Source organism: Mauremys mutica, chromosome 11, assembly GCF_020497125.1.
Source record: "Mauremys mutica isolate MM-2020 ecotype Southern chromosome 11, ASM2049712v1, whole genome shotgun sequence".
Lineage (NCBI taxonomy): Eukaryota > Metazoa > Chordata > Testudines > Geoemydidae > Mauremys > Mauremys mutica.
The window spans coordinates 75,752,421-75,776,294 of NC_059082.1; the positions used below are offsets into that span (position 1 = coordinate 75,752,421).

At 47.9% G+C, this 23,874-nt stretch overlaps 1 protein-coding gene and 1 long non-coding RNA gene across 5 annotated transcripts in view; one reads left to right on the top strand and one right to left on the bottom strand.

Annotated features, from left to right (window-relative positions):
- LOC123344450 overlaps positions 1-4,353 on the bottom strand; it is a 30,942-nt gene extending 26,589 nt beyond the window's left edge. For all 3 annotated transcript variants that reach the window (XR_006572555.1, XR_006572554.1, XR_006572556.1), the window contains exons 1-2: positions 4,164-4,353; positions 3,701-3,767 (exon numbers count right to left, since the gene is read on the bottom strand). This is a non-coding gene — a long non-coding RNA (uncharacterized LOC123344450). The remainder of the gene's footprint in view (positions 1-3,700; positions 3,768-4,163) is intronic.
- On the top strand, positions 1,444-21,656 carry AMZ1 (archaelysin family metallopeptidase 1). Of its 2 annotated transcripts, XM_044980684.1 has the most exons (8): positions 1,444-1,814; positions 8,008-8,126; positions 8,638-8,971; positions 9,673-9,840; positions 10,779-10,907; positions 12,867-13,030; positions 15,161-15,337; positions 20,802-21,656. In XM_044980684.1, the coding sequence occupies exons 3-8, from the start codon at positions 8,668-8,670 to the stop codon at positions 21,366-21,368; spliced, it is 1,509 nt and encodes a 502-aa protein (XP_044836619.1). In that variant the 5' UTR covers positions 1,444-1,814; positions 8,008-8,126; positions 8,638-8,667; the 3' UTR covers positions 21,369-21,656. The 2 variants fall into 2 exon arrangements, with proteins under 2 accessions (XP_044836619.1, XP_044836620.1); XM_044980685.1 differs by lacking the exon at positions 1,444-1,814 and having other exon boundaries at positions 8,118-8,126; positions 8,850-8,971.
- Positions 21,657-23,874: the final 2,218 nt, after the last annotated feature.

Consider the following 23,874-nt stretch of genomic DNA (forward strand, 5'->3'; position numbering starts at 1 on the left):
GCCTGCCAAAGCCACCTCTTGATTTATTTCCTTGCTCTCTCATGTCCTGCCTACAGCTGAGGGTTTTACAAGTGTGGCAGGGACTGGAGGAGTGGGGGCTGGTTTAATTACCTGGGTCCACTGCAGTTTAACACTTTGCTGCCCTCACCCAGTTTGCACCCCAGGGCAGGCAGCATTAAGAGGACTGCGCCATGTAGTTTCTGCACCCCAGGGCAGGCAGCATTAAGAGGACTGCGCCATGTAGGACTACAGAGGGTAGTAGTTCTGCCTGTCGCCTTAGCCAGGCCATGCCTTAGGCTTTGCAATGCCATGGTTTGGCTGCTCTGATGGAGACAGAGCATTGTATGTGGCATCCTGTCCTTTTCTGGAACCACACTGCTTACACCAAGATTGAACACTGCCTACCAAGCTCCTGCATTGCCTGCAAGTGTCATTTTGAACTGACAGCATTTGGCCCACAAGCCACACTTAGACAACAAATTCTGCGGTGCAGCTTCTCCTGACAACCCTGCCTGCGACTTCTACCCACCTTAGACAGAAAGACAAGGCCCCTATCAGATGCTTTTCCTTCCCTTCCCTGCTTATTAGCTTGCTAAGATCCAAATGGGGGGTCAGCGTCCTGGAGAATAAAGCAAGAAACAAAGGAAATGAGATCAATTTCTCTAACGTAAGTAACATTTTCTAGAACAGCTATTAACTGACTCAGTGTTCCTGGTGTAAAATAATTCACAGGGACAGAGCGAAGCCCCCAGTCCACGTGGGACACAGGGTGGGAACGGCACAGTGTATATTAGAGCCAAATGCAAACACCAGCTTTCACACTCCTGATCTTGTGGTATGCTGCAGAACCAAGTATGCAGAGCGCTGGTCTCCAGGCAGATGTGGCTTTATTAATTTCTCATTAGAAGATGACATTCAAGAGGGCTTTAGTACTCCTGGGCATCATCACATGGCTCAGCCCCAGGCTCATTCAGGCACAGGACTTCTTTTCTCTCATCCATCCCCCAGTCCCTGAGCTACACACACGACTAGCCATCGGGGCTAGGGCAGAACTGAGACTATCCACCCTGGCCTGGGCATGGTCAATGCCATCCCAGCCTAGAGCCCTTACCTGAAAGCCTCCTCCCTGAGGCTAAGAGGAGATATTGCTTTCCCCACACTGTTCCACCAAACCGCTTCCCCCATCATCTGGGCTGACACCTCCCTGGGCTGCCACAGCATGGGATCCTGGGATGTCCTGGAATGACTATCCCACAATGGCAGGGATTTGTAATTGACCCTCAGTTAGTATGTCCTTTGAGAGGCAAAAGCGATCAAAGCAAAGTCCCTCCCCCCGCTCGATGGAAACGCTCTTCTGACGCACCACAGAGCCGAGCCAGAACTCCCGAGGATCCCCGTGGCCGTGTCAGACCCCATAAACTGACGCCAGGCCGTCTAAACGGCACCCGCAGCAGCGCCGGTGTGACCAGACCCTGCCCTGGGCTTCGGAGCCGGCCTCGCTGCAGACACGTGCTCCGGGAACCCGAACCGCAGGGAGAGACGTTCACCCCGCCACCCGCTTTGGGAATCTCCCGTGCGCGGGTGCCCTGGGGGCGGGGGGCGCTTCGTGGCCGGCCAACGCGGCCCGTTTCCTCCCCGGGAAGGCGCAGATCCCCCGCCCCCCGGTCTCGCAGCTCCAGCTCTCCACGGACCCCCCCCCCCGAACAGACGTCACGAGTCCTGGAGCCTCCCCGTCCCCACTCACCCGGCGCGTGTCTCTCGCCTCCGCGCCGGCCCAGCCGCTGCAGACCCGGTGCCGACCGCTGCTCCCCCGGGTAAGTCCCGCTCCTGCAAAGCGGCGCCCCGGGCGTCCCCGCCTGCAGCCCGGGATCCAGCGGCGCGGGCCGCCCCTCGGAGACAGATAACGGGGAGGGAGAGACGGTGCGGCCGTGGGGAAATGCAGCCACCCCTGCGGGGGATTAACGCCGGCGCGCCCGTGCTGCAGCGCAGGGGAACACATGCCGGTGTGCAAAATAGCGAGCTCACGCCCCTCGTGGGGAGAGCAGGTCCCTAACTGCCCTGAGCGGGACCCCGCTGAACTGAGGGGCTGGCGCTGCCACTGCAGGTTGCTCTCCATCCCTGGGTCCCTTCTGGGGCTCCGCCTGGTGCCGCCTGTGTCTCCTTTCCGGCCGGAGCTCCCCCCAGGGCGGGAATGCAGCCTGCAAGGGAGTCCCGGGCAGCCCCTTGCTTGCCTGGGCTCCAGGGGCTGCTGCCGGAATGTTCCTGCAACAGCTGTTCGGGAAGGCGGGATTAGGAACCCGGTGTAGCCCAGGCGCCCTGCCCTGGTACCTTGGTCTCAGAGTGGCCAGGGAGCTGCTGCAAGGGATGTGCTCCCCGTGCCTGGCTGCTGCCACAGGGGTGGGGCAGCCCTACGGCTTAATTTGTGCCAGAGCTGAGGCTCTGTCTCTGGAGGCTTGGCAGTTCATGGCCCCAGCACCTCTGGGCTTGGCAGCAGTTATGAATGTAAAAAAATGGCTGGACCACCCGCCCCTCTTTCATTACAAGGTAAGCACTGAGCAGTACATTCCAGAATAGGAGTCAGATATATGGAGGCGGTAACATTGAGGAGCCCTGAACCCCAGCATGGATCAAAGCAAATGCCAGCCCCTTGTCATCAAAACAAGGACTTGCTTTTACATTTTCAGTTTATTTAAAATAATTCTTTGAAGATATGCCTTATCAACTATGCTTAAGGGATTTTATGCAAGAAAAATGCAGTCCAGTGCTTAGAGCACCAGGTTAGATGAGATCTGGGATTTTATTCCCAGGTATGCCGCTGGCTGTGTGGCTTTAGGCAAGTCATAGCAACTTGGTGTGCCTCAGAGTCCTAATTTGCAAAATTGGTAAAATAACTCAGCTTGGTGGAATAAGCAAGGAATAGTTTAATGTTTGTAAAATGCTTTGGGCATCAGTGCAATGCATCTGTATTTAAATAAAAAAATGAAATATTACCATAACAACTGTCAAAGGGATAAGTCAGAGTACAGATGTGTATGTTAAACCATTATGATAACACTGCAATTTTATTTAAACTTTTAAAACATTCAGGAAACTACTAGGGGCCGTCTGTAGAAGCATTAGGTCTATCTACACATGTTTAGAGAAGACTAAGGTGCCCTGAGCGGTGAATGGTGGTACTTCAGCAAGATTTTTCTATTAAAAAAGGTTCTGTTAGATGATCTGTTGTGTGTGCATATTTGGTTATCAGTTGCATGTGAAATAGTGGCATAGTTTGCTATGGGACAGGGGATTGCTCTTGTCCCCCGACTTTGCACAGCTCTATATGCTCTACCGTGTCTTCCAATCCCCTCCTGACTTTGCAGGATGTAACACACAAAACATTCTATCCACTGACAACTTTGCCCCTCTCCTAGTTTTGACACCCTGATATGAAGTAGCCAACAGTATCTCCTATAGGAACAAGGAAGGGAGAATGCAGCCACACCACCATATACACACACTGTAGCATTTTCAAAAGCACAGAAGTGACTTAGGCACTGTTGAAGGTGTTACCCATACACATTAAAATGAGCACTGGAAGAAATAGCCTATTAAAAACTGAATGAAATGACCTACTCATCGGTTCTTTTGGTGACTATTTGGACCAACACTATATAAAATACTAACAGAGACAGTACGTCCCCCATTTCATTCATCCTACCTGCTGGAGGGTTGTGAGGCTGTAATTAATGTCAGTAGAATATTTTGAGCTCAGCAGACGGAAGGTGCTATAGAAGAGGGCAAAGAATTATTATAACATGATCCATTGGGAAACACAACGTATAAAACCCTTGAGAGAGAAGAATTAAGTTAGGGTAATGGATCTGCTTAATACATATTAATACCCGAAGGAGTCTGTGTTGGAATCCACCCTTTTCAATAAATAAAACAAAAGCAAGGGGCTCCCCGTGAAACCGTTCAACCTTATCTGTATCTTTAGGCACCTAAATACCATTACAAATCTAGCCCTTAATCCTGCAAACCTTTACTCATGAGTCATTTCTTTGACTTCAATGCAGCTAGCTGCATGAGGATGATTCAGTAAGGGCTTGGAGGATTCCCTCCTCCCTGCAGTAATAAAGCAGACCAATAACAGGTACAATGTGACAGGTAAATTGTCTTACCAGTATTGCATATATATGCATGGGAAACCCTCTCAGCGATGGGAATGACTCCTGCCAGGGAGACTAAATGAAGCATCTGTTTCAAGGTGACAAACATTTGTAATGTCTCCAGGAAAATAAGTCTGAGCAGAATCAGGTGGTAACTGTGGGGACAGGACTCTTTAATCTACGCTTATGGCATGAAGCACACAAGGCCCTGCACCTTCAGTAGGTGCATTTACCCATTTACCCCAGTGCAAAGTGGGTGTAAAATAACAGTCCTGAGTGGGTGGTACTTTCCATTGATACAGTAATGATGAGTTGGGCCCGGGTGGATTTTATTTTCTCCTTGAGCAGAGGAGCCTGGTCTTGCAAGGTGCTGAGCACCATCAATTTCTTCTGAAGCCAGTGGGAGTAGCAGGTCTTCACTACCCCTCAAGATTGAACCCGGCAAAAAGTTTGTACTCCTTTGACCTCAACAGCTAGGCCCACTCAGGGCACGATGCATCAGCCTAAGCACGGGAGTATGTGTAGGCAAATACCACCCGGGCCAGGGGAATGCAAATTTTGTTTGCATGAGGGTTAAACACCCTGGCTTCTCTTAGTGCTCTCCCTTCCTCTCACAGACCGTGACTCTCCTATACATCAAGAGTTCAGCCTCTTAGTCAAAAAGTCTTTTTCAATACATGTCAACAAATTGAGAAAATTGCCTTCGGCCTTGCATCTCCCTTTGTACTGGAAATAAGAGGATGATCTGAAAGCAGCAGTAGCAAGCACTGATTGCAGATCTCGGGGAAGGGACCTACTAAGTGATTAGAGCATTTGCTGATAATTAGCTAATGTTCTTTATATGCACTCTGGGCTTTTCATTTAGGTTGACAGGCTATGAATTTTCTGCACTAGGGCTACTTATTTACAGTAGAGCACCTAATTTAACCAATTAATCAGTTTTAACAGACTCAGCCAGCATCCCTCAGACATTAGTGCCTAGATAAATTAATTCACCTCTAAACACTTCTCAGAAATTCAGAGGGGAAGAAACAAAATCCCAAAGATTCCTTCTCTGAATCTGAAATCCATAGTGTGTATGAAAGTGAGCAGAACAATGTATAAAAGAAACAGCTTAGATGGTGGTTTTTAAGTGACCTAAACCCAGCTTAGGGCTAGATCATGGAAAGTGCTGAGCAAATCCCATGGGTGCTGGGCATTTTTTCTCCCACCAAACCAACATTACATATAATCTGTTCACCCAGGGCCCAATCCTGTCTCCTCTCAGTACTTGTGCTGTTTTATTCTACATATGTTCTCAATTATGCCGTTACTGTCACCTCCAAAACACGTCTATCCTAGGGAGAAATGTCAATATATTGAGAATAATTTACAGAATTAGAACAAGAATAATTCATAAGTAATTGTCAATTACAGGGAATAATTTATAGGTAGCTGATTTACAAAGAGAATAATTTATGAGCAACTGAATTGCATGTAGAACCATTTATGGATAACTGTCAGCTCTGGAGGGAATATAATGATTATACCCAACTGAGAGATGAAGCTGTATTTTTAGGGAGCGTTCCTGGGGAAAATATCAGCCATTAGAACAAAGTTCAAGTCACAAACTCCCCAGCAAAAGTAGTTGTATAATATGTACAATATGGTGTGAAGACCTGAGATACCAACAAAAGCCACACTTACACCACAAACAGCTAATGTTCTTCTCAGAAGGTCCCATCTTGTGGCATCTGCTCATCCAGATAGCAATGCCTAGGCTGGAGTCTTACAGGTCATCTTACAGCTCCTGTAAGACTTCTTCAGTGCTCCAAGTCTTTGCTGGTCTGGAGTGTGAGAGATGAAAAGCCAAAGCCTTTGGTTCTAAGTGTGTGTATATCTCTAGGCAACCGTCAATCCACTGGATCAGGGTGTGCACGTCAAAGGTCTAGTTAGGTGCCTGATGAATCTGATTATGGCTGACAAGCCCAGTTTGAGAGTGACAGCTTGTTACAAGTGTCACAGATCCATGTGTTGTCTGAAATGGAGACCAAGATTGTAGCATGCTGCTCTTTTTTTCTTGCTTTACTTCCATCCTCTGGATCAAAGCCGCTGCACCCAGTGCCAGATGTTCCCTCCAGATTGGATGGGTTTGTGCGTGCTCCTCCCAGCTTTCTACATTGATGTTGAACGGCTTCATATCATTTTTGCACATAGTCGTATCACCATATAGGGCGACTCCGCTTTCTAGAGCCGTCATGAATCTCTGTACAAAATATTCTTGGGGGATATGGTCTCCTATTCTCCCAACATGATCGAGCCATTGCAACATCCTCTTCTTAATAGTGGTTTCCAAGTGTGTCAGTGCTGCATGCTCCAGCACCTCTGTACTTGGTATTTGTCTTCCCACTTTATTTTCAGGTTCTTGCACAGGCATCTCACATGGAAGCTGTTCAGTCTCCTGATGTGCCTAGAGTACGAAATCCATGTTTCTGAACCAGAGAGCAGGGATGCCAGCACGCAAAACTTGTAGATTTGCATCTTCACCTTGGTCAATAGTTTGCAGCAAGTGGGATGTTTTTCTAAAAGATCTGCTCTAGGAATTATTTTGGGGAAGTTCTATGGCCTGTGTTATACAGGAAGTCGGACTAGATGATCACAATGGTCTCTTCCGCCCACGGAATCTATGGATCCATCCCTTGGCAGATCCAGAGGGCTGGGCACAAACAGTGTTGTAGATGGTTTCTGAATGTAAAGCTTTGATTGGAGTAGGCCCCCACTGCCTCCCTCAGTACTACTGTGCCCTGTGCAATCCAAGGCATTGGGGCTGTGGGAATCCGAGACTTGCAGACAAAGATACTGCTCATCCTTTGCCTTCTCTGGAGCTCTCCTTTTCAGCCTCAGGAAGGCCACACGGAATGAGTCACTGTTAATGCTTGTTTACACACATTAGTCTTTCCAAAGGTTACTTGTTTAGTTGCAAAGCATGTAGGACGTACAGAAAAGTGTATAAATCGTATATAAAATTTGGCCCATGGTATTTATTAACAATTAATGAATTATTGTTAGCGCTACCCTATAGGGCCACTGATTATCACGCTAACTCCACAGAAATACGGCTGCAGGTGCCATTATCTAGCTGTACACATGGAGGTGGTGTTGCATTTGCAAGAGTCAGTTTCCTGGTGCAGCACTCTTGGCTGGGATGCTGTATTCCCTGTGCTGCAGACACAGCAGGCTCGCCTCCTTTTACCGTCATGCCAAGATGTTTATCACTGTCTTGTCTCCTGCATTTCAGAGACACAAGCTTTGGAAAACTGAGCTGTAAGTGTGTTCTGCTGGTTTCCTCTTCATGGACAGGCTGTTGGCATCTGTCCCCAGCATTCCTTGACATGGTTTCACAGCTGTCAAGGAAATGCTTCTCTTTTCTGTTTGAGCATTTTCATTCTGTTGTGTCCAGCCGACTGGGCAGCTCCTTGAACCAAGGACTCAGGAGGAAGACTCCCAACTGTGAGCTATGTTGACCATGTTTGCACTGCATGGCTATTTCCACAGCACTGACAAAGGCCCAAAGTCATTTCCCAGCATGCCCTGGGCTCAGTGTAAATCTGGGATGGATAGTCTTGGACAGCACTTCCCCTCTCCCCCAAGTTCCTAGGCTGAGATATAGTCATAGCTAAGTCTAAATTGCAATGTGAGTTGGATGCCTAACTCCTATGGCTCCTCTGAAAATTACCACCTTAGGCCTGGTCTACACTTGGGGGGGGGTTGGGGGGAATGAGGTGTCGATCTAAGTTATGCAACTTCAGCTACGTGAACAACATAGCTGAAGTCAACATACTTAGATCTATTTACCGCGGTGTCTTCACTGTGGTAGGTTGACTGCTGATGCTTCCCTGTCGTCTCCGCCAACGCTTCTAACTCCAGTGGAATACCGGAGTCAACGGGAGAGCGCTCGGTGGTCAATTTACCCCCGCTGGATCGATCGCTCCGCAGGTAAGTCTAGACCTGCCCCCAGCGAGGAACCTGGAAATAACGTAGTATCCTGGGAATATCATGCCTTTCAGCTGCAGGCTTTGATTTGCAGGGTCTTTACCTCCTTGTAATGTTTACTGCATTGCATGAAGGTGCTCAGACATTACAGAGCTGGGGCCCTCTAAGTATCTAGCTAGATGGCTATGGATAAAGCAAATGAATGCTTTACTGTTAGTGTAAAAAGCTGCTAGAGGAAGCTATCGGTAGTGGGCTCTCAGAACCCAGGAACTGTGTTATACGTTCTTGCCTGCCATCCACTGGTTCATTATCTATTAACTATTTACATATAGATAAACACAGAGTACTCCTGTGACAAATATTACCACAAAGGTATAGGACTCCAAGCCAGCAGCACCACAGAACTCTGAGCACCCAGTGATCTCAGCTGAAATCGTTAAGCAGATTTACCCAAGTGCAAATCCCCAGGTCCCCTGCGAGGCTAAATGCTGATGATTTGATTCACTTTCTACAGGCAGTGCCACAGCCCCAGGGCCTGTCAGCAATGTTGCAGTGCAGACATGCTCAGGAATTCAGCTTTGGGCCCCGAGCTCTGAAGGACGCACTCATCTCTACCAACCCTGCCCTCCAGGAGCTCTATGCCAAAGCCTTCTCCAGCGCAGAGAAACTTTTCCTCTCCGAAGCATACAACCCCCAGAGGACACTCTTCTGTACTCTATTGATCAGGACTGCCTTCGACTGGCTCCTCAGCCACCCTGATGCCCCTGAGGACTTCGAGACCTTCTATCACTCCATGTTAACGAAGAAGCAGAGTTTCTGCCAGAAGCACATATACCTGCAGCCGATAGGTAACGCAGGCCAAGAGCCACAGCTTCTTTGATGTGGGACACCTTTAAAGAAACGGGAGTTAGTTGTTTTTTAAACATTGTCATCACTCCATCATTACCTCAGCCTCGTCTGTCCAAGGGCTAAGACTGTGAATGGCCAATGCCACAGCAAGGCCTTTTTGGACAACCTTTACATTTGGGTAACCTGCGAGTGATCATGCATAGTGGTGCTAAGGGCTGCCTTCGATCCACAGTAAAGAGCCATTGCTGACAACTGGCGACTGGGTCCCACCCCAAGGGCATTATGTGCCCTTGGGAGCGGTTTCTTCATGTATAACTGGAAAGAAATGCATACAAAATGGTTAACTAAGAAAGTGGTCCCAGAGACACCCCCACACACACATGGCTAAGCTCTCTGCGTGGCCTGCCTGCCCCCAAATGACTTCCTGGACACCCCACATAGAGCTAACTTCTTTCAGTGGCCTGCCCTGTAAATGACTAGACAGATACTCCCCACAGCACCTAATCCCCTAAGCAGCCTGTCCCTGAGAAACACCCCCCAGTCTGAATGACTAGCTGCAGAGAGACCTGGCAGCCGCCCTGAAAGACCCTTGCAGAGCTAACCCCTTACCATACCTTTGACTAGCCCCAGAGAAATCCCTTAAGACATTTTGACCTGCCCCTGTCATACAAGTAACTCACATCGGTGCTTCTGCTCTTAGATCTAATTGAAGAGCCTGCTGGGATCTCGCTGCTGGATTCCCTCAGAAGCTGCCTAGAGTCTTTCTTCTTGGGCCTTCGTGTCAAGTGCCTTCCCTCTGTTCCCATCTCCTCCATCCGCTGCTGCCATCGACAGAGCCAGGATTCAGACAGAGCGCAGCTCCACACAGGTAAGGAGGGAGAAGAGCAGAGCCAGCAGAGAAGCCCGTCTGGCACACTGGCTCATGACAGTCTCGGCCCACATCCGCTCCCTTAGGAAATGCCTGTGATCTCACTTCTCTGCCTACACAGAGGAGGAGGAAGGGAGGGAAGAGGGAGAAATCCTGTTTCCATGGAAAACCCAGCTTTTGGGGCTGGAAACCACCACAATAACTAACCAGGAGGGCAGTGCTCATCATACTTTTTCCTCTAGGTTTTTACAGATAAAAACTCTGAAAAATAAAGTCAGTTTTGCAAGGTAAAAGCTGCTGCTCACCTTCCTTCAGAGAGAATAACGTGCTTTTAGATTTCATTCTGTTTGACTATTTTATGTCATTCCCTCATTGTTGCCTAAAGCCAAATTAAATGAATGCCTGGGGTGGGTTAATGCACTAGCCTTTCACATGAGGAAATGGGAGTTCAAATAGCAGTTAGGTCTCAGGTGCAATGGGTTTGCTGGTTGCCAGGCTAGTTTTGCGTGACCATTGGTCCACAATGCAAGACTGCCACGCTGCTTGGTACAGCTGGCAGTGCGTGCTCCGGAAAGGCCCAGTGCCGGAACAGTAGGGCTGTTGCAGGTCAGGGCTGAGATGCCCACAGGGAAATTCTGTGCTCTGACCCATCCTTCCTTTCTTTCATGTGGCTTGGCACAGGATTCACTCATTGTCTCTTTGTCCTTAGAAATCTCTTTTAGCTTTATTCAGTGCAGCAGCATCTCTAGGGAAGCCAGGTCTACTGGTGCTCAGAGAAGAGGGAATGGGTGATAAAGAGCAAGGAAGAGGACCACCCCCTTCACCCTGGATATTGAGTTCAGCACCTCCACCAGCTTGTGGCTTGGACTCCAAGTTCCATCCCAGGGACAGTAGAAATGGGGGACTGGATTTTTACCTTCTCTCTCCCATTTATCCAGATGGGATCCTGACCTTCTTGAAGAACAACAAGCCTCCAGATGCCCTGTGCGTCCTTGGACTCACTCTCTTGGACCTGTACCCTTGTGAGACTTGGAGCTTCACCTTTGGCAAATTCCTGCCAGGACAAGGTGCAAGTGACATCCCGTATTCTTCCCATGCAGGGAATGAACAAGAAAGCGCTTTACCTTAAACCACTGCTTGGAAGGCAGAGTAGCCAGGTCCTCCCCCACAACTTCAATCAACACCCCAGTCGTAGGAAACAGGATTTCCCAATGTAAAGCATGGGAGCTCAGGGCTCAAAGCCACCAAGAGGCTGTTGGTCCAGGCAGGGAAGGCTGACTAGCTACAAGCTGGTGACTAAACAGTAATAAGTCACCAGGACCAGCTGGTATTCACCCAAGAGTTCTAAACGAACTCAAATGTGAAATTGCAGGACTACTAACTGTCATCTGTACCCTATCATTTAAATCAGCTTCTGTGCCAAATGACTGGAGGATAGCTAATGTGACGCCAATTTTTAGAAAGGGCTCCAGAAGTGACCCCGGAAATTACAGGCAAGTAAGCCTGACTTCAGTACCGGGAAAACTGGTTGAAACTATAGTAAAGAACAAAATCAAACACGTAGATGAACATAATTTGTTGGGGACGAGTCAACATGGTTTTTGTAAAGGGAAATCATGCCTCACCAATCTACTAGACTTCTTTGAGGGGGTCAACAAGCATGTGGAGAAGGGGGATCCAGTGGATATAGTATGTTTAGATTTTCAGAAAGCCTTTGACAAGGTCCCTCACCAAAGGCTCTTAAGCAAAGTAAGCTGTCATGGGGTAAGAGGGAAGGTTCTTTCATGGATTGCTAACTGGTTAAAAGATAGGAAACAAAGGGTAGGAATATATGCTCAGTTTTCAGAATGGAGAGAGGTAAATAGTGGTGTCTTCCAGGGAATTATCTGGAAAAAGGGGTAGCCAGTGAGGTGGCAAAATGTGCAGATGATACAAAACTACTCAAGATGGTTAAGTCCCAGGCAGACTGCAAAGAGCTACAAAAGGATCTCAAAACTGGGTGACTGGGAAACAAAATGGCAGATGAAATTCAGTCTTGATAAATTCAAAGTAGTGCACATTGGAAAACATAAAATCCCAACTATACATATAAAATGATGGGGTCTAAATTAGCTGTGACCACTCAAGAAAGATCTTGGAGTCATTGTGGATAGTTCTCTGAAAACATCCACTCAGTGTGCAGAGGCAGTCAAAAAAGCGAACAGATTGTTGGGAATCATTAAGAAAGAAATAGATAAGACAGAAAATGTATTGCCTCTGTATAAATCCAGGGTACACCCACATCTTGAATACTGCGTGCGGATGTGGTCGCCTCATCTCAGAAAAGATATATTGGACTTGGAAAAGGTTCAGAAAAGGGCAACAAAAATGACTGGGGTATGGAACAGCTCCCATAAGAGGAGAGATTAATAAAATGACTAAAGGGGGATATGATAGAGGTCTATAAAATCATGACTGGTGTGAAGGAAGTAAATAGGGAAGTGTTGTTTACTCCTTCTCATAACACAAGAACTAGGGCCCACCAAATGAAATAGGCAGCAGGTTTAAAACAAACAAAGGAAGTATTTTTTCACAGTGCACAGTCAACCTGTGGAACTCCTTGCCAGAGGATGTTGTGAAGGCCAAGACTAACAGGGTTCAAAAAAGAACTAGATAGATTCATGGAGGACAGGTCCATCAATGGCTATTAGCCAGGATGGGCAGGGATGGGTGTCCCTAACCTCTGTTTGCCAGAAGCGGGGAATGGGCAACAGGGAATGAATCTCTTGATGATTACCTGTTCTGTTCATTCCCTCTGGGGCATCTGGCATTGGCCACTGTCAGAAGACCAGATACTGGGCTAGATGGACCTTTGGTCTAACCCAGAATGGCCGTTCTTATGTTCTTAAGCCTTTAGGGGAGCACATACCCCCACATTCAGTGCAGTGGAGGGTGAAGGGCTATTTTGGATGAAGCTAAGGCAGTTTCCCATCATGGGGCCTAAGGCTAAGAGGACCTGTCTCACTTTTATTTGCCTCTTTCTGTAGAAGTGGGTGTCTGCAGCTTTGCCAGGTTTTCTGGCAGTTTCCCCCAGCCAGGCTGCACCACCTTAAATCCAGCTACCAGGCGAGAGGAGCTGCGCGAGGTCACCGAGAAGGCCCGAGACCGGCCGTTGCTGTTCAGTGTGCTGGAGATGGTTCAGTGTTGCAAGGTGCGGTTAGCAACCTACACAGAAGCCAATGTCCTGCAATGTGGGGGTTATGTGCCAGCAGCTTGTGACAGTTCCCTGAAAGAGGAGTGACACCGACCTAGCAAAAGCCATTGAAAGTTCCAGCAATGTTCCTATGCTCACATAACACTTTACATCTTCAAAGCACTGCTTGACCATTCCCCACAACACCCCTGCAAGAGGAGTCTAGTAGTTAGAGCAGGAGCTGGGACTCCTGGGTTGTAGCCTGGGCTCTGGGAGGGAATTGGGACTTATCTCCATTTTACAGATAGGGAGAGGTCACGCGATTTGCCTTACTTCACTCTGCGAGTGTGTGGCAGAGCTGGGATTAGGAACCAAGTCATTTTTGGCTCCCAGTCTCATGCTGAAGACACTAGACGGTACTGCCTGGCCGGCAGTAGGTGGATGAATGGATAATACCTTCTCTATCCCCGAGTCGTCGTTCGTAGTCTGGTAGTCTATTCACAGGCAGCGTAGCAGAGTTGCGTATCCAATGTTGTGATGGATGCAGGAGGCAAGGTGTATGCAATTGCATCTCCCTCCAGCGGCTGGTGTCCACAGCGGAGAAAAACCTGGCGCTAATCCCTGCCAGACCTGCCTGTGAGAGCTCATCAGAAAGAGCCCGAGAAAAGTTTACACATCTCTATAGGCAAATATGTTCATAATCCCCATAGGCATCTCCACTCCAGTGTTCCCTCTGAGACATCTCCTATGCTCTCCCCAGCTGCGCTTCTGGCATGTGGTATTTCCTCACAGGGGTGGCCTATGAGCAATAGTAGCAGCTCCTGCTGCTGCAGGGCTGGCTCCCTCCCTCTCTGCTTCCCCAGCTGGCACTTGGCATTCCCTGCCCTGGGCTCCTTCCCTAGCTCCCTATGGATCAGATTGGGAGAGGGAGGCAGCCTGACTGGATGGCAGGGGAAGGAGAGGGACTCTCAGTCATCAACATCTTTCATGCTGGACAACTGCCCAGGAAGTTGAAAGCAGCAGAGGCTGTCCAGAAGCTGGAAGGCTGGGAATTAAGTGGGTCTGGTACTAGCTCAGGGCAGCTAACTCAAATTGTATTAGCCTGGGCTGCGGTACGGAAGGACCCAGGTTCTGTCTCTGGTAATAACTTGGGGTGGGCATTGTTACAGATGTGGGTCTCTTAACTGTTCCCCTCCTGCCCCCAGTGGAACAATATGTGTCCCTCAGAGACCAATGGCACAAGTCACACCTCCCCTTGAAGGAGAAGGTGATGCAAGTGGCTCCCTAGTGTTCCTGGGACTATGACTCGGGCCGTACCAAATTCACAATCCATTTTCGTCAATTACACAATCAGAGGGTTTTAAGGAACCTACGTTTCAGATTTAAATAGCTGAAATCATGAAATTTCACAGTGTTGTAATTTTAGGGGTCCTGACTCAAAAAGGAGTTGGGGCGGGGGGAAAGGGGGTGTCGCAAGGTTAGTGTGTGTGTGGGGGGGGGGGTTGTGGTCCTGCCACCCTTACTTCTGCGCTGCTCCTGGCCGAGGCGCTGCCTTCAGAGCTGGACTCCCGGCCAGCAGCTGCCACTCTCCAGCTGCCCAGCTCTGCAGGCAGCACAGAAGTAAGGGTGGCAATACCGTGACCCCCCCCTAAAATAACCTTGTGACCCCCCTGCAACTCCATTTTGGGTCAGGACCCCCAATGAGAAATGCTGATCTCCCTTGTGAAATCTGTAGTACAGGGTAAAAGCACCTAAGACCAGATTTCAGTCCCGGACGTGTTTTTCGTGGCTGTGGATTTGGTAGTGCCCTACCTATGCCTGTGTGCCACCTAAAGGGTCTTCTCTCAGCTCCTTACTAAAACATCCTCCAAACTCTCCCTTCTCAGCCCATGCATGGACATTGCCTCTAGGGACAGTCTGGGATTCAGGGTACTGAGTTCCCCTCTCGCCCCAGAAAAGGGTCATCCCTCTATGTCAGGGTTGGAGTGCATTAGTGGAAAAGTCTGGCGCATGTCCATGAGTGAACAAACAAGGAGCTTGGATTCCTCTTTCACCTCCCTGAACGAGGCAGGATTGAGCAAGAGGAGGTTGTGGTGAAAGTTTGGTTGGTTGGTTTTTAACAACAAAGCGACTTTGTTTTCCTGAAAGGTTACGTGTCATGAGATCTGCCACCTGATTGGCCTGGGGAACTGCAGATGGCTACAATGCATCATGCAAGGCGCGCTGAGTTTGGACGAAGCATTGCTGCGGCCCCCGGAGCCCTGCCCAGTTTGCCTCAGGAAACTGCAATACGTTGCGGGCTTCAAACTCATCGAGCGCTACAGGGTGAGAGACGGACCGCTGAGCCCTCTTGGGGCAAAGGGGTAAAAGCAAGACGTTCTCCAGCCAGGTAGCCCATCTGCGAATCACAGCCTCTGGCCGCCGTGTTAAAGTAAGGGCCGGACTTAGAAATACACAGAGCTCTCTCCTGGCATTTGGCACGAGTTACAAAGATATTTAACACAAGATCCAACATAGAGAGGGTGGGTATCCCATACACATTCACTGTGACTAATTCTTAGCACTTTAAACACAATCTCCAAAGCTCTTTGCAAACAATAATATTACAACACCCGAGCACAAAACTATTCTCCCCATTTTACTAATGAGAAAATAGAGGCAAAGGGAAAGGGACACGAGCAATGTGGGAAGTGTGGTTAGCGTGTGGAAGTTCCTGGGTCCCAGTCCTCTGCTCAGACAGTGCTGTGTGACAGCAGGGTTTCCTGGCCCATCAAGGAAATGCTCATAGCACAACTAACTTTAGATGCCATCACTGCCCCTTAATGCTGGAAGTAGTATCTCCCTTGAATAGCTAAAGCGCTGGACTCTAGTCTTAGGACAGGTGTATTACGTAAAGCATCAAAATAAGCAAGCCTACAACTCATGCTAAATGCCCCATCTTCTACATGATTTTATTAGTTCCCTAGCACATGCATCATCTTCAGAGACTGGATTTTTCCAGGCTTGCCTATTTTAAACTTCGGTGCATTGAATGGTCATCTTGTATAAAGTTAGCTGTGCCGTTCCAGGAAGTTTTCTAGGTTCTTTTCTCCCCCGCCCCAAGTTCTCGTTCAGCTTGGAAGTCAGACACATTCACACAGAAGGACTTCACCATGCTTTGGGGAGAACGCACTACCCGGTCGTGCTGCCAGTCACTGAGATGGTGAGGCTAGAACTAGGGCTCTTCATCTAGATCTTGGGCCATCTGCTCTGCATCCAGAACTGAGCGGTCTTCAGACCCGGCCTCTCTGGGCTGCTGCTAACACAAGCCAGAGCAACACTAGCAGCCAAGTGCCCTCTGCAAGGCAGAGAAACACAATCTGAATTAAATGTTTCCATACCTGGTTTCCCTCCGCACCTGTTTCACTGCAGTAACTACTGTAATTAACTCAGCTTCCGCGCAGCCCCCCTGAAAGAAACCCCGAAAAAGAGGAGCCAACTTGCTCCTCCCCGACAACTGACAACTGCCTCCAGGACAATAAAGAAGCCGCTTGAGTGGACTACATGCAGGGCTATATAGTGGAGTTGTGATAATATCCATAAGGGGCTTATAGGGCCAGCATCAATGCAGTATTTAAGTGCCTAGAAAGACAGGTTAAATGGCTAACATGACAGCAGAGGGCACTGAGCCTATGGAGGCAAAATCATACCAGAAAACAAAGTTGCTTGCAAAGCACATTCTGAGAGGCCAGGGCTATCCAATGCCCTGCATTTGGAATCAGCTTTACCTTGAATTATTGCTTCTTCCGGTTGAGGAACCAATCTCCCTAAATTGCACAACAGCCCAGATCAGAAGCAATATGGCTAATGCCTGGCACAAAGCTGTGCCTTCCCCATATCAGGTAATGCTGCCAAGGCCAGAAACGGCAGCACGGGCCACGGGTAGAAGGGGCAGCGGGTGGAGGTAGGCAATCTTTCAGTAAGAGGATGAACTCTGCAATTAATTTGAGTTTCCACTCAAATACGCTCTGTTTTGACACCAGCCAGGGTTTGTTTTATCTTGACCAATTTAGAGCAAAAAAAAAAAATCCAGGCTGCACTTAAGTTACACAAAGTTTCCCTGTTTCCCTTAGTGTGTCACAAGCTGTTCTGCGCGGCGAACATCCCCCTGCAACATTTCCCTTCAAAACTCTAGTATAGAAGAGAAACTGAATAGCGACTAACTCTGGGGCACTGAGTCTCAGAGCCTGAGACTACAGATTCGGGCTTGCGCAATGACACTAAAAATAGCCATGTAGATGTTCCCGCTCATGCTGGCGCCTGAGCTCTGAAATGCAGGGTGGGGGTAGGTTTCAGAGAACTGAGCAGGAACGTCTGTGCTGCTATTTTAGTGCTGTAGCGCAAGCCCCTGCCTGTAGCCAGACCCTAAGGGCTTGCTCGGGCTAGCTGGAGTGAGAGCAGTCACACAGCAAAACACTCAAAGTCTCTCCAGCCCCACTGCATTAGCGCCCTGCTGGGCCAGTTCGCAGGGCTGTCTCCAGGCATCAGCACAGCAAGCAGGTGCTTGGGGCGGCCGAGAGGAAGGGGTGGCACGTCCGGGTTTTCAGCGGCGGGTCCCTCTCAGAGGGAAGGACCTTCCGCCGAATTGCTGCCGAAGAATGAAGTGGTGCGGTAAACCTGCTGCCGAAGTGCTGTCGAATGAGGCTTTTTGGGGTTTTTTGGCTGCTTGGGGTGGCAAAAACGCTGGAGCTGGCCCTGCCAGCTAGCTCAAGTTTAAAGCACCAACTCAAGCTAGAGATGGGCGTGCAAACAGGAGCTGGGTCGGGCAATGCTCGAGTTACAGTTCGACTAACACTGCAGCGAAGATGAGCCCTAACTTACTGCTCGGCCAGCCCCAGCCGTTGGGAAGAGAACTGGTTAATAAGACCCATTAATGGATTAATGATGCTCAGATTGGGGTGTGGCAGGACTTGGCTTGAAGCAGGGGATATCCCTGTCTCTGTGGAGTTCATTCCCTCACTGGCTGATGTAAATCAGTCCTGCTAGGGCTGACTTCTCTCTGGTTCACTATGAAAGATTTTTTTCCTTTCCCCCTTCAGAATGCAGCAAATGGCAGTTAATTGCAGATGACGACACCCCAGCAGTCCCTTAGGCAGAGGCTTTATTCTCTCTGCCCTCTGCAAATTGCTCAGTTCCAGTTTTCTCACCTATAATCATCATCACCAGGTCAAACTGCTCCTGCCTAGCCTACTGTGCACTGATGGAGATGCCACTGCTGCGGACGAGGACAGGCTGACCCTGTACTCAACTCTGAGTAGCACTGTTCCCTTGTAATGTCAAAAAGTGGAGTTCAAGCAGTGCTCAAGTGCATGCTGAGCAGGCAGACCAGCTGCCTTCCCATGGCCATGGATTTCACAGGCTCCTGCAGATAAGCGTGTGCATCATGCCCCCAACTGGCTAAGCAGCAGAATAGAAAAATGAAGCTAAAACCACACAAACCCTTAAATAGCTTGTTTAAAATGCAGCACAGAGTCTGAAAGATAGAAAAGGATTCCACTCCCCCACGGCCCCCATGACAGGGATTTCAGGGACAACTCTTCCCTCTTCTTGACTTGAAATGAGCAAGACCTTAGAGCTGGTTGAATTTTCCTGTAAAAAAGATGATAATGCAGATTTGGCAACACCAAAGCATTTTGTAACTTCATATCAGTTTCACCTAATCAAAATGTTCCATTGACATTTTTGAAATTCTAAGTTATTTTTGGTTCTAAATGACCGAGTTTTGAATTTCCTTCAATTTGATATAAAAATCAAAAAGGTTTTAAAATGATCAGAATCAAAAGTACATGTTTTGATTTGTCAAAACAAAATGTCTGTTAATCTGAAGTTAATTGTTTCCCCTACTTTTTGGTTTGCCAATTTTTAAAAAAAATTTAGTTTTCAGGTAGACCCAAAACGTCCCTCCCCCTCTCCCCTCGAATTACCTGCGAACAGAAACATCCCTTATTCACACATCTCTACCCAACATCTCTGTGTGGATGTCCTGGCTTCGGCTATCTTTTTGTTTGGATACATGTTTTCCCCCCTCAGGTGGTTTTAGACTGAGTGGTTCTGATTATTCTGGAGTTTCACTGATGTCTTAAAGAGCCATGATAAAATCCAGGGTGTAGCTGCAGCTTTCAGATAGCATCACTGCCCCTCCCTCCACTCTGGCCCCTCTGCAGGCTCTGATGCATGTTCTGTTGAACACGTGCATGGGTGGTCGGGGTGTGTGCACAGCTGGCTTTAACTGTATAATTGTGATCACAGCAAGGCGGAAAGAAAGTCTTCCCTTGGCATTTTTTCTTGGCTATAGGGGATCTCAACTGTTCAGATGTACACACTCCCGGCTTGAAGTGGTTTCCATTATCTACACAGAGTTTACAGTTTGGGTCAATGGCTCTCAGCACCCTCACTATACAAATTGTTCCCGCACCCTGGCCTGTACAAAACTTTTTGCCAGGGCTTCACGCAGAGACTGAAATAGGGAACATGGCTGCCTTGCCTCCACCCACTCAACTTGGTCTCCGTATTGCTTCTGTCACTGGCCTGGGGAAAGAAGGCAATTATAGAAGAGGGAATGGAAAGTTCTGGCATGGGACCTCTGCAAATGCTGATAAGGCCTGGAGACTTAGCCAGAGTGCAACACTGATGCCCTCTGCTGGACCATGCACAGCACCATCCTCGCTAGGAGCAGAAAGCACAGTACACTCACATAATTCATACATTAACTGCCAGCCCCATGCTAATATTTTCTAACTGCTACCACTGCATTTGCTTGAGGAAGTGTATCGCTTTGCAGAGATACCAGCTGGGGAGTAACAGAAAACAAAGGTAAGATACATCAGTATGTGAGAAGATAGGAGTGGGGGGTGTGAACACTAAGGAACAAAAAGAATCAACATGTATGCCAGCTAAATAGACAAGGAGACCAAATTTTATCAGTTGGCAACTGTCAAGTGCTTTGATGAGTTCCCAAAAGCCTAAGGAAAGTGTGCCAGCAGCAAGCAGCTGTTTGACATATTACAGCATGAAACATTTCTGAGATTTCCTTTTAAAATATTATTTTCTATTAATTCTTTCCTAGAGCCCAGCCTTTCCTTATATGCATTTCAAGTGAAGAGATGAAGAGCTGCTCTTGAGGCTGAAAATGCATGCTAAATAGGAATGAACGTGTTCGTGAAACAAGACTCCTTAGCTTTGCCTCAGGAGCATTTATATTCATGTAACCTAACTTCCTCTAGAGAGATGGCACTTGTTTTTGTGTTGCCTTTACACAGATTATATGGCACACAGATTCTTGCAGCGGGGGTAACACCAGGGGAGTACACAGCTACTTCTCTACCATCATCTGTAAGGTACTCATGCGGAGTTTAGTCCCAGTCTTTTCTAGCAGCAATGACTGCAGGGAATGGTGCAGAACCACAGGCTGTGAAAGCATTTTTAAAGTATTCCAGGCCCAGTTTCACCTGAATGATATTTGGATGCTAGAAATGTTATTCTACTCTTGTTACTGTACGGTCAAGATTTTAAAAGGTGCCTAGTGATTTGGGATGTCTGAGTTTTGGGATGCCCAACTTGAAATGCCTAAAAGGGGCCCAGTATTTAGAGTGGGTGCTCAGCACCTCCTGGAAATCACACGCCTTTAAAGTGTCTTACAAACACCCCAGAATTGAGGGACCTGAGATTACTTGGCACTTTTGAAAATCTTGGCCAACTTACATTGTTGCGCTAAGTCGCTCTAACATGAAAACCTTTTCCCTCACCACAGAAACTCTATGCTTGGATACAAACTGTATTGTCTACCTGGCCTAGTCAAGAGTCAGACCTATCAACATCTGAGGACCTCCTGCCATTCAGCTCAGACTCTGGGATGTGCTGTGAGAATGACTCTGAGCCTTTAACTTCCCTGTCTGAGCCATTGACACCAGACACTTGCAGCCAAGCCTTTTCCATTGGGCAAGAGCTGGAGCACGACCAGCAGTTTGTTTCTCCGGCTGACACGCACAGCCAGCCGCAGCTGGGCAGGACCACCAAGTCCACAGATATCATTAAAGATTATGAACTATGGCTGGAAACATGCATCGCTGCCCTGGAGAAGAATGTCTCTGAGGAGGAGCTGGCTCAAGTGGACAAAACCGTGGATGCCCTGGCTAAGTGGGAAATGTTTACAGGGCAGCTCCCCACCATGAGGAAGGATCTGCCCTTCCCCAGAGACAACGCAGGGCTCAGGAAAGTCCTGGGAGACAAATTCTCCTCCTTGCGGAGGAAACTAAATTATAGAAAACTGTCCAAAGCTGAATCTTCCCCTCATCGCTGGAGTTGGGAGGAAAACTAGCGCTGGTCTGACTTGTCCTTCCGCAGTCCTTGCTCCTTTCTGGGCTGGGAAAAGCAAGCTCAGCTCATCATTTTGATTTAAGTTTTGTTACGATTGCCATGCATTTGATCCTTCTCACCAGAAGTTACTGGCTGGCTGAGAAGGAAACGAACTCCCTACTGAAATGAAAGCTGTTTCTTTTTCTGAGGTTCTGAACTTGGAATTTGTTTCAATCATTCCGGTGCTTTAAGAGCTTATATAGATGAGAAATTTGCACTGGTTTAACCCAAGATGCGACTCCAACAATGCACAAAGCCCTGTGTGGATGCTCATGTTTTGGTATAAAAGTGGCATATTTCAGTTTGGCTTAAGTTGGCTGGGAACTGGTTTATGTTAAATCAAAACAAGCGTGTCCACATAGGAGTATGTATCAGCTTAACTAAAACTGGTTTAAAAACGGATGTAAGTTAAACCCATGCAAACTTTCCAGTATAGTCATGGCCTCAGGCTACTGTGCATTTGAGCTCTAAGCATGGAAACTGTTTCTTCATTGTGTTTTATACCAAAAGTCTATTTCCAGCCATGTCCCTGGCCCACACATTGCAGATTGCACCAAGCACAGGCGCAGAGCTGAAGCTTTCTAACCATAGCCCTGTGGAGTCCGGGTGAAAAGCAGACACGTGGTCTGGGGGAGGCAGAGGGGAACAGGGTTTAAAAGAGAACTGGATACATTCATGGAGGTTAAGTCCATTAATGACTATTAGCCAGGATGGATAAGGAATGGTGTCCCTAGCCTCTGTTTGTCAGAGGGTGGTGATGGACAGCAGGAGAGAGATCACTTGATCATTACCTGTTAGGTTCACTCCCTCTGGGACACCTGGCATTGGTCACTGTTGGAAGACAGGATACTGGGCTGGATGGACCTTTGGTCTGACCCAGTGTGGCCATTCTTATGCAACAGGCACAAGGGGTACGGCAAACGAGCAAGCACTAAGAACTCTTTCTGCTTATCCAACATAATCAGTGGTGTTAGCTTAAAGGGAACTATTCATTCTCCTCCCTTTTTAGCTCCAGCAGCTGAAAAGCTACATCCCGTCCTTTCCCCAAGATCCATAAGTCTCTGCAGCACATGGGTGCCTCTACTGAGAGAAGCTGCAGCAGAGCCCGCCTTTCAGTTGCTACTACATGCAATAACTTTTCAGTTATTTCTAGCTCGGCGCTCGAGAGGCTGACAGTTTTTCAAGCCCTGTAATAGTGAGAGACGTGTGCTGGCGGAGGCTGACTCTCCCCATTATGGTCTCGCTCAGAATTCCAACACTGATAATACACTCATCAACTTGCAGCTTAGTGGTCAGAGTTCAGATTGTTCTGATCTAAAAATACCTTTAATTCCCAACTGTCCAAAGCAGAAAGGAAAGTAAAACTGAGTCCATTACATTCAATGTGAGGGGGTGTTTCCTACCAGGCTGGAACTTTGGGCTTTAATGAGAATACTAAGCATATCCCCTGCCCGCCCCCACCCCCCCCCACACACAATCTGAGATTGAGAAGGCCACAATAACCTTTGAATTCCATGGGGGAGGGTGGGAGAGAAGGGAAGGGAGGTAGGGGGGTTCAGGGGGAAGACACCTGAGGAAAACGTGGTGATTGCAGGAGAAAATCTGTAGTATCTGACCTAAGTTAAGCTCAGTTAAAGAAAAATGTATAAAAAAATTAAAACCAGCATGATTCATACAAAGAACAATGGGGGTTCTGACTTCTAAAAGACTAATGATGTCAATTACTGGAAAGGCATTTTTTCCAGTCTGCACATCTGGAATCCATGTTATGTGAACGCTGCGCCTGCTGCCGCCACCTGCTGGCTGTCTAAATACTAAGGACATTAAAAACAAATATCACTCCATTTAAGATTCTTCAGACAAGCAGAAACTTTAAAACAAATCATACTTGAACTATAAATCCATCCACTATCCCAAATCTCGGTCTAGTGTTTCTTAAATACGTGACTATTTTTAACAAGAGCTTATTCCTTTTTTTGCCTCTTTATGCAGGATCAAGCAAGAGTCAAGTTATAAGGCTGAATTTAAGACAGACAGTTTCCAGAGAGATATTACTAATGCAAGATGGTGATATTGCTAGATAATCAAGTGGGGAGTGTGGCGGAGGCAGCTCTTAGCTCTGACACAATTGCAAAGGGAATACAGGAGAGGAATGGCTAAGCTGAAGTGCAGAGATATGGAAGTCTCCCATGCAGACAATGGCAAACAAAGGGAATGCATAGCTATTCCCACTCACTATCTAGGACACTCCAAAAACAGGGAGGGGCAAGAAACCTGGCAGGGGGGGGGCGTGCAAAGTGAGGAGACTCTGGTTGACTATAGACACTTTTGCTTATAGTTATTAGTAACTTGTCAACAGTATCCCTGCTTTCATGGAAGAGTTTAGACCAGGGGTCGGCAACCTTTCAGAAGTGGTGTGCTGAATCTTCATTTATTCACTCTAATTTAAGGTTCTGCGTGCCAGTAAT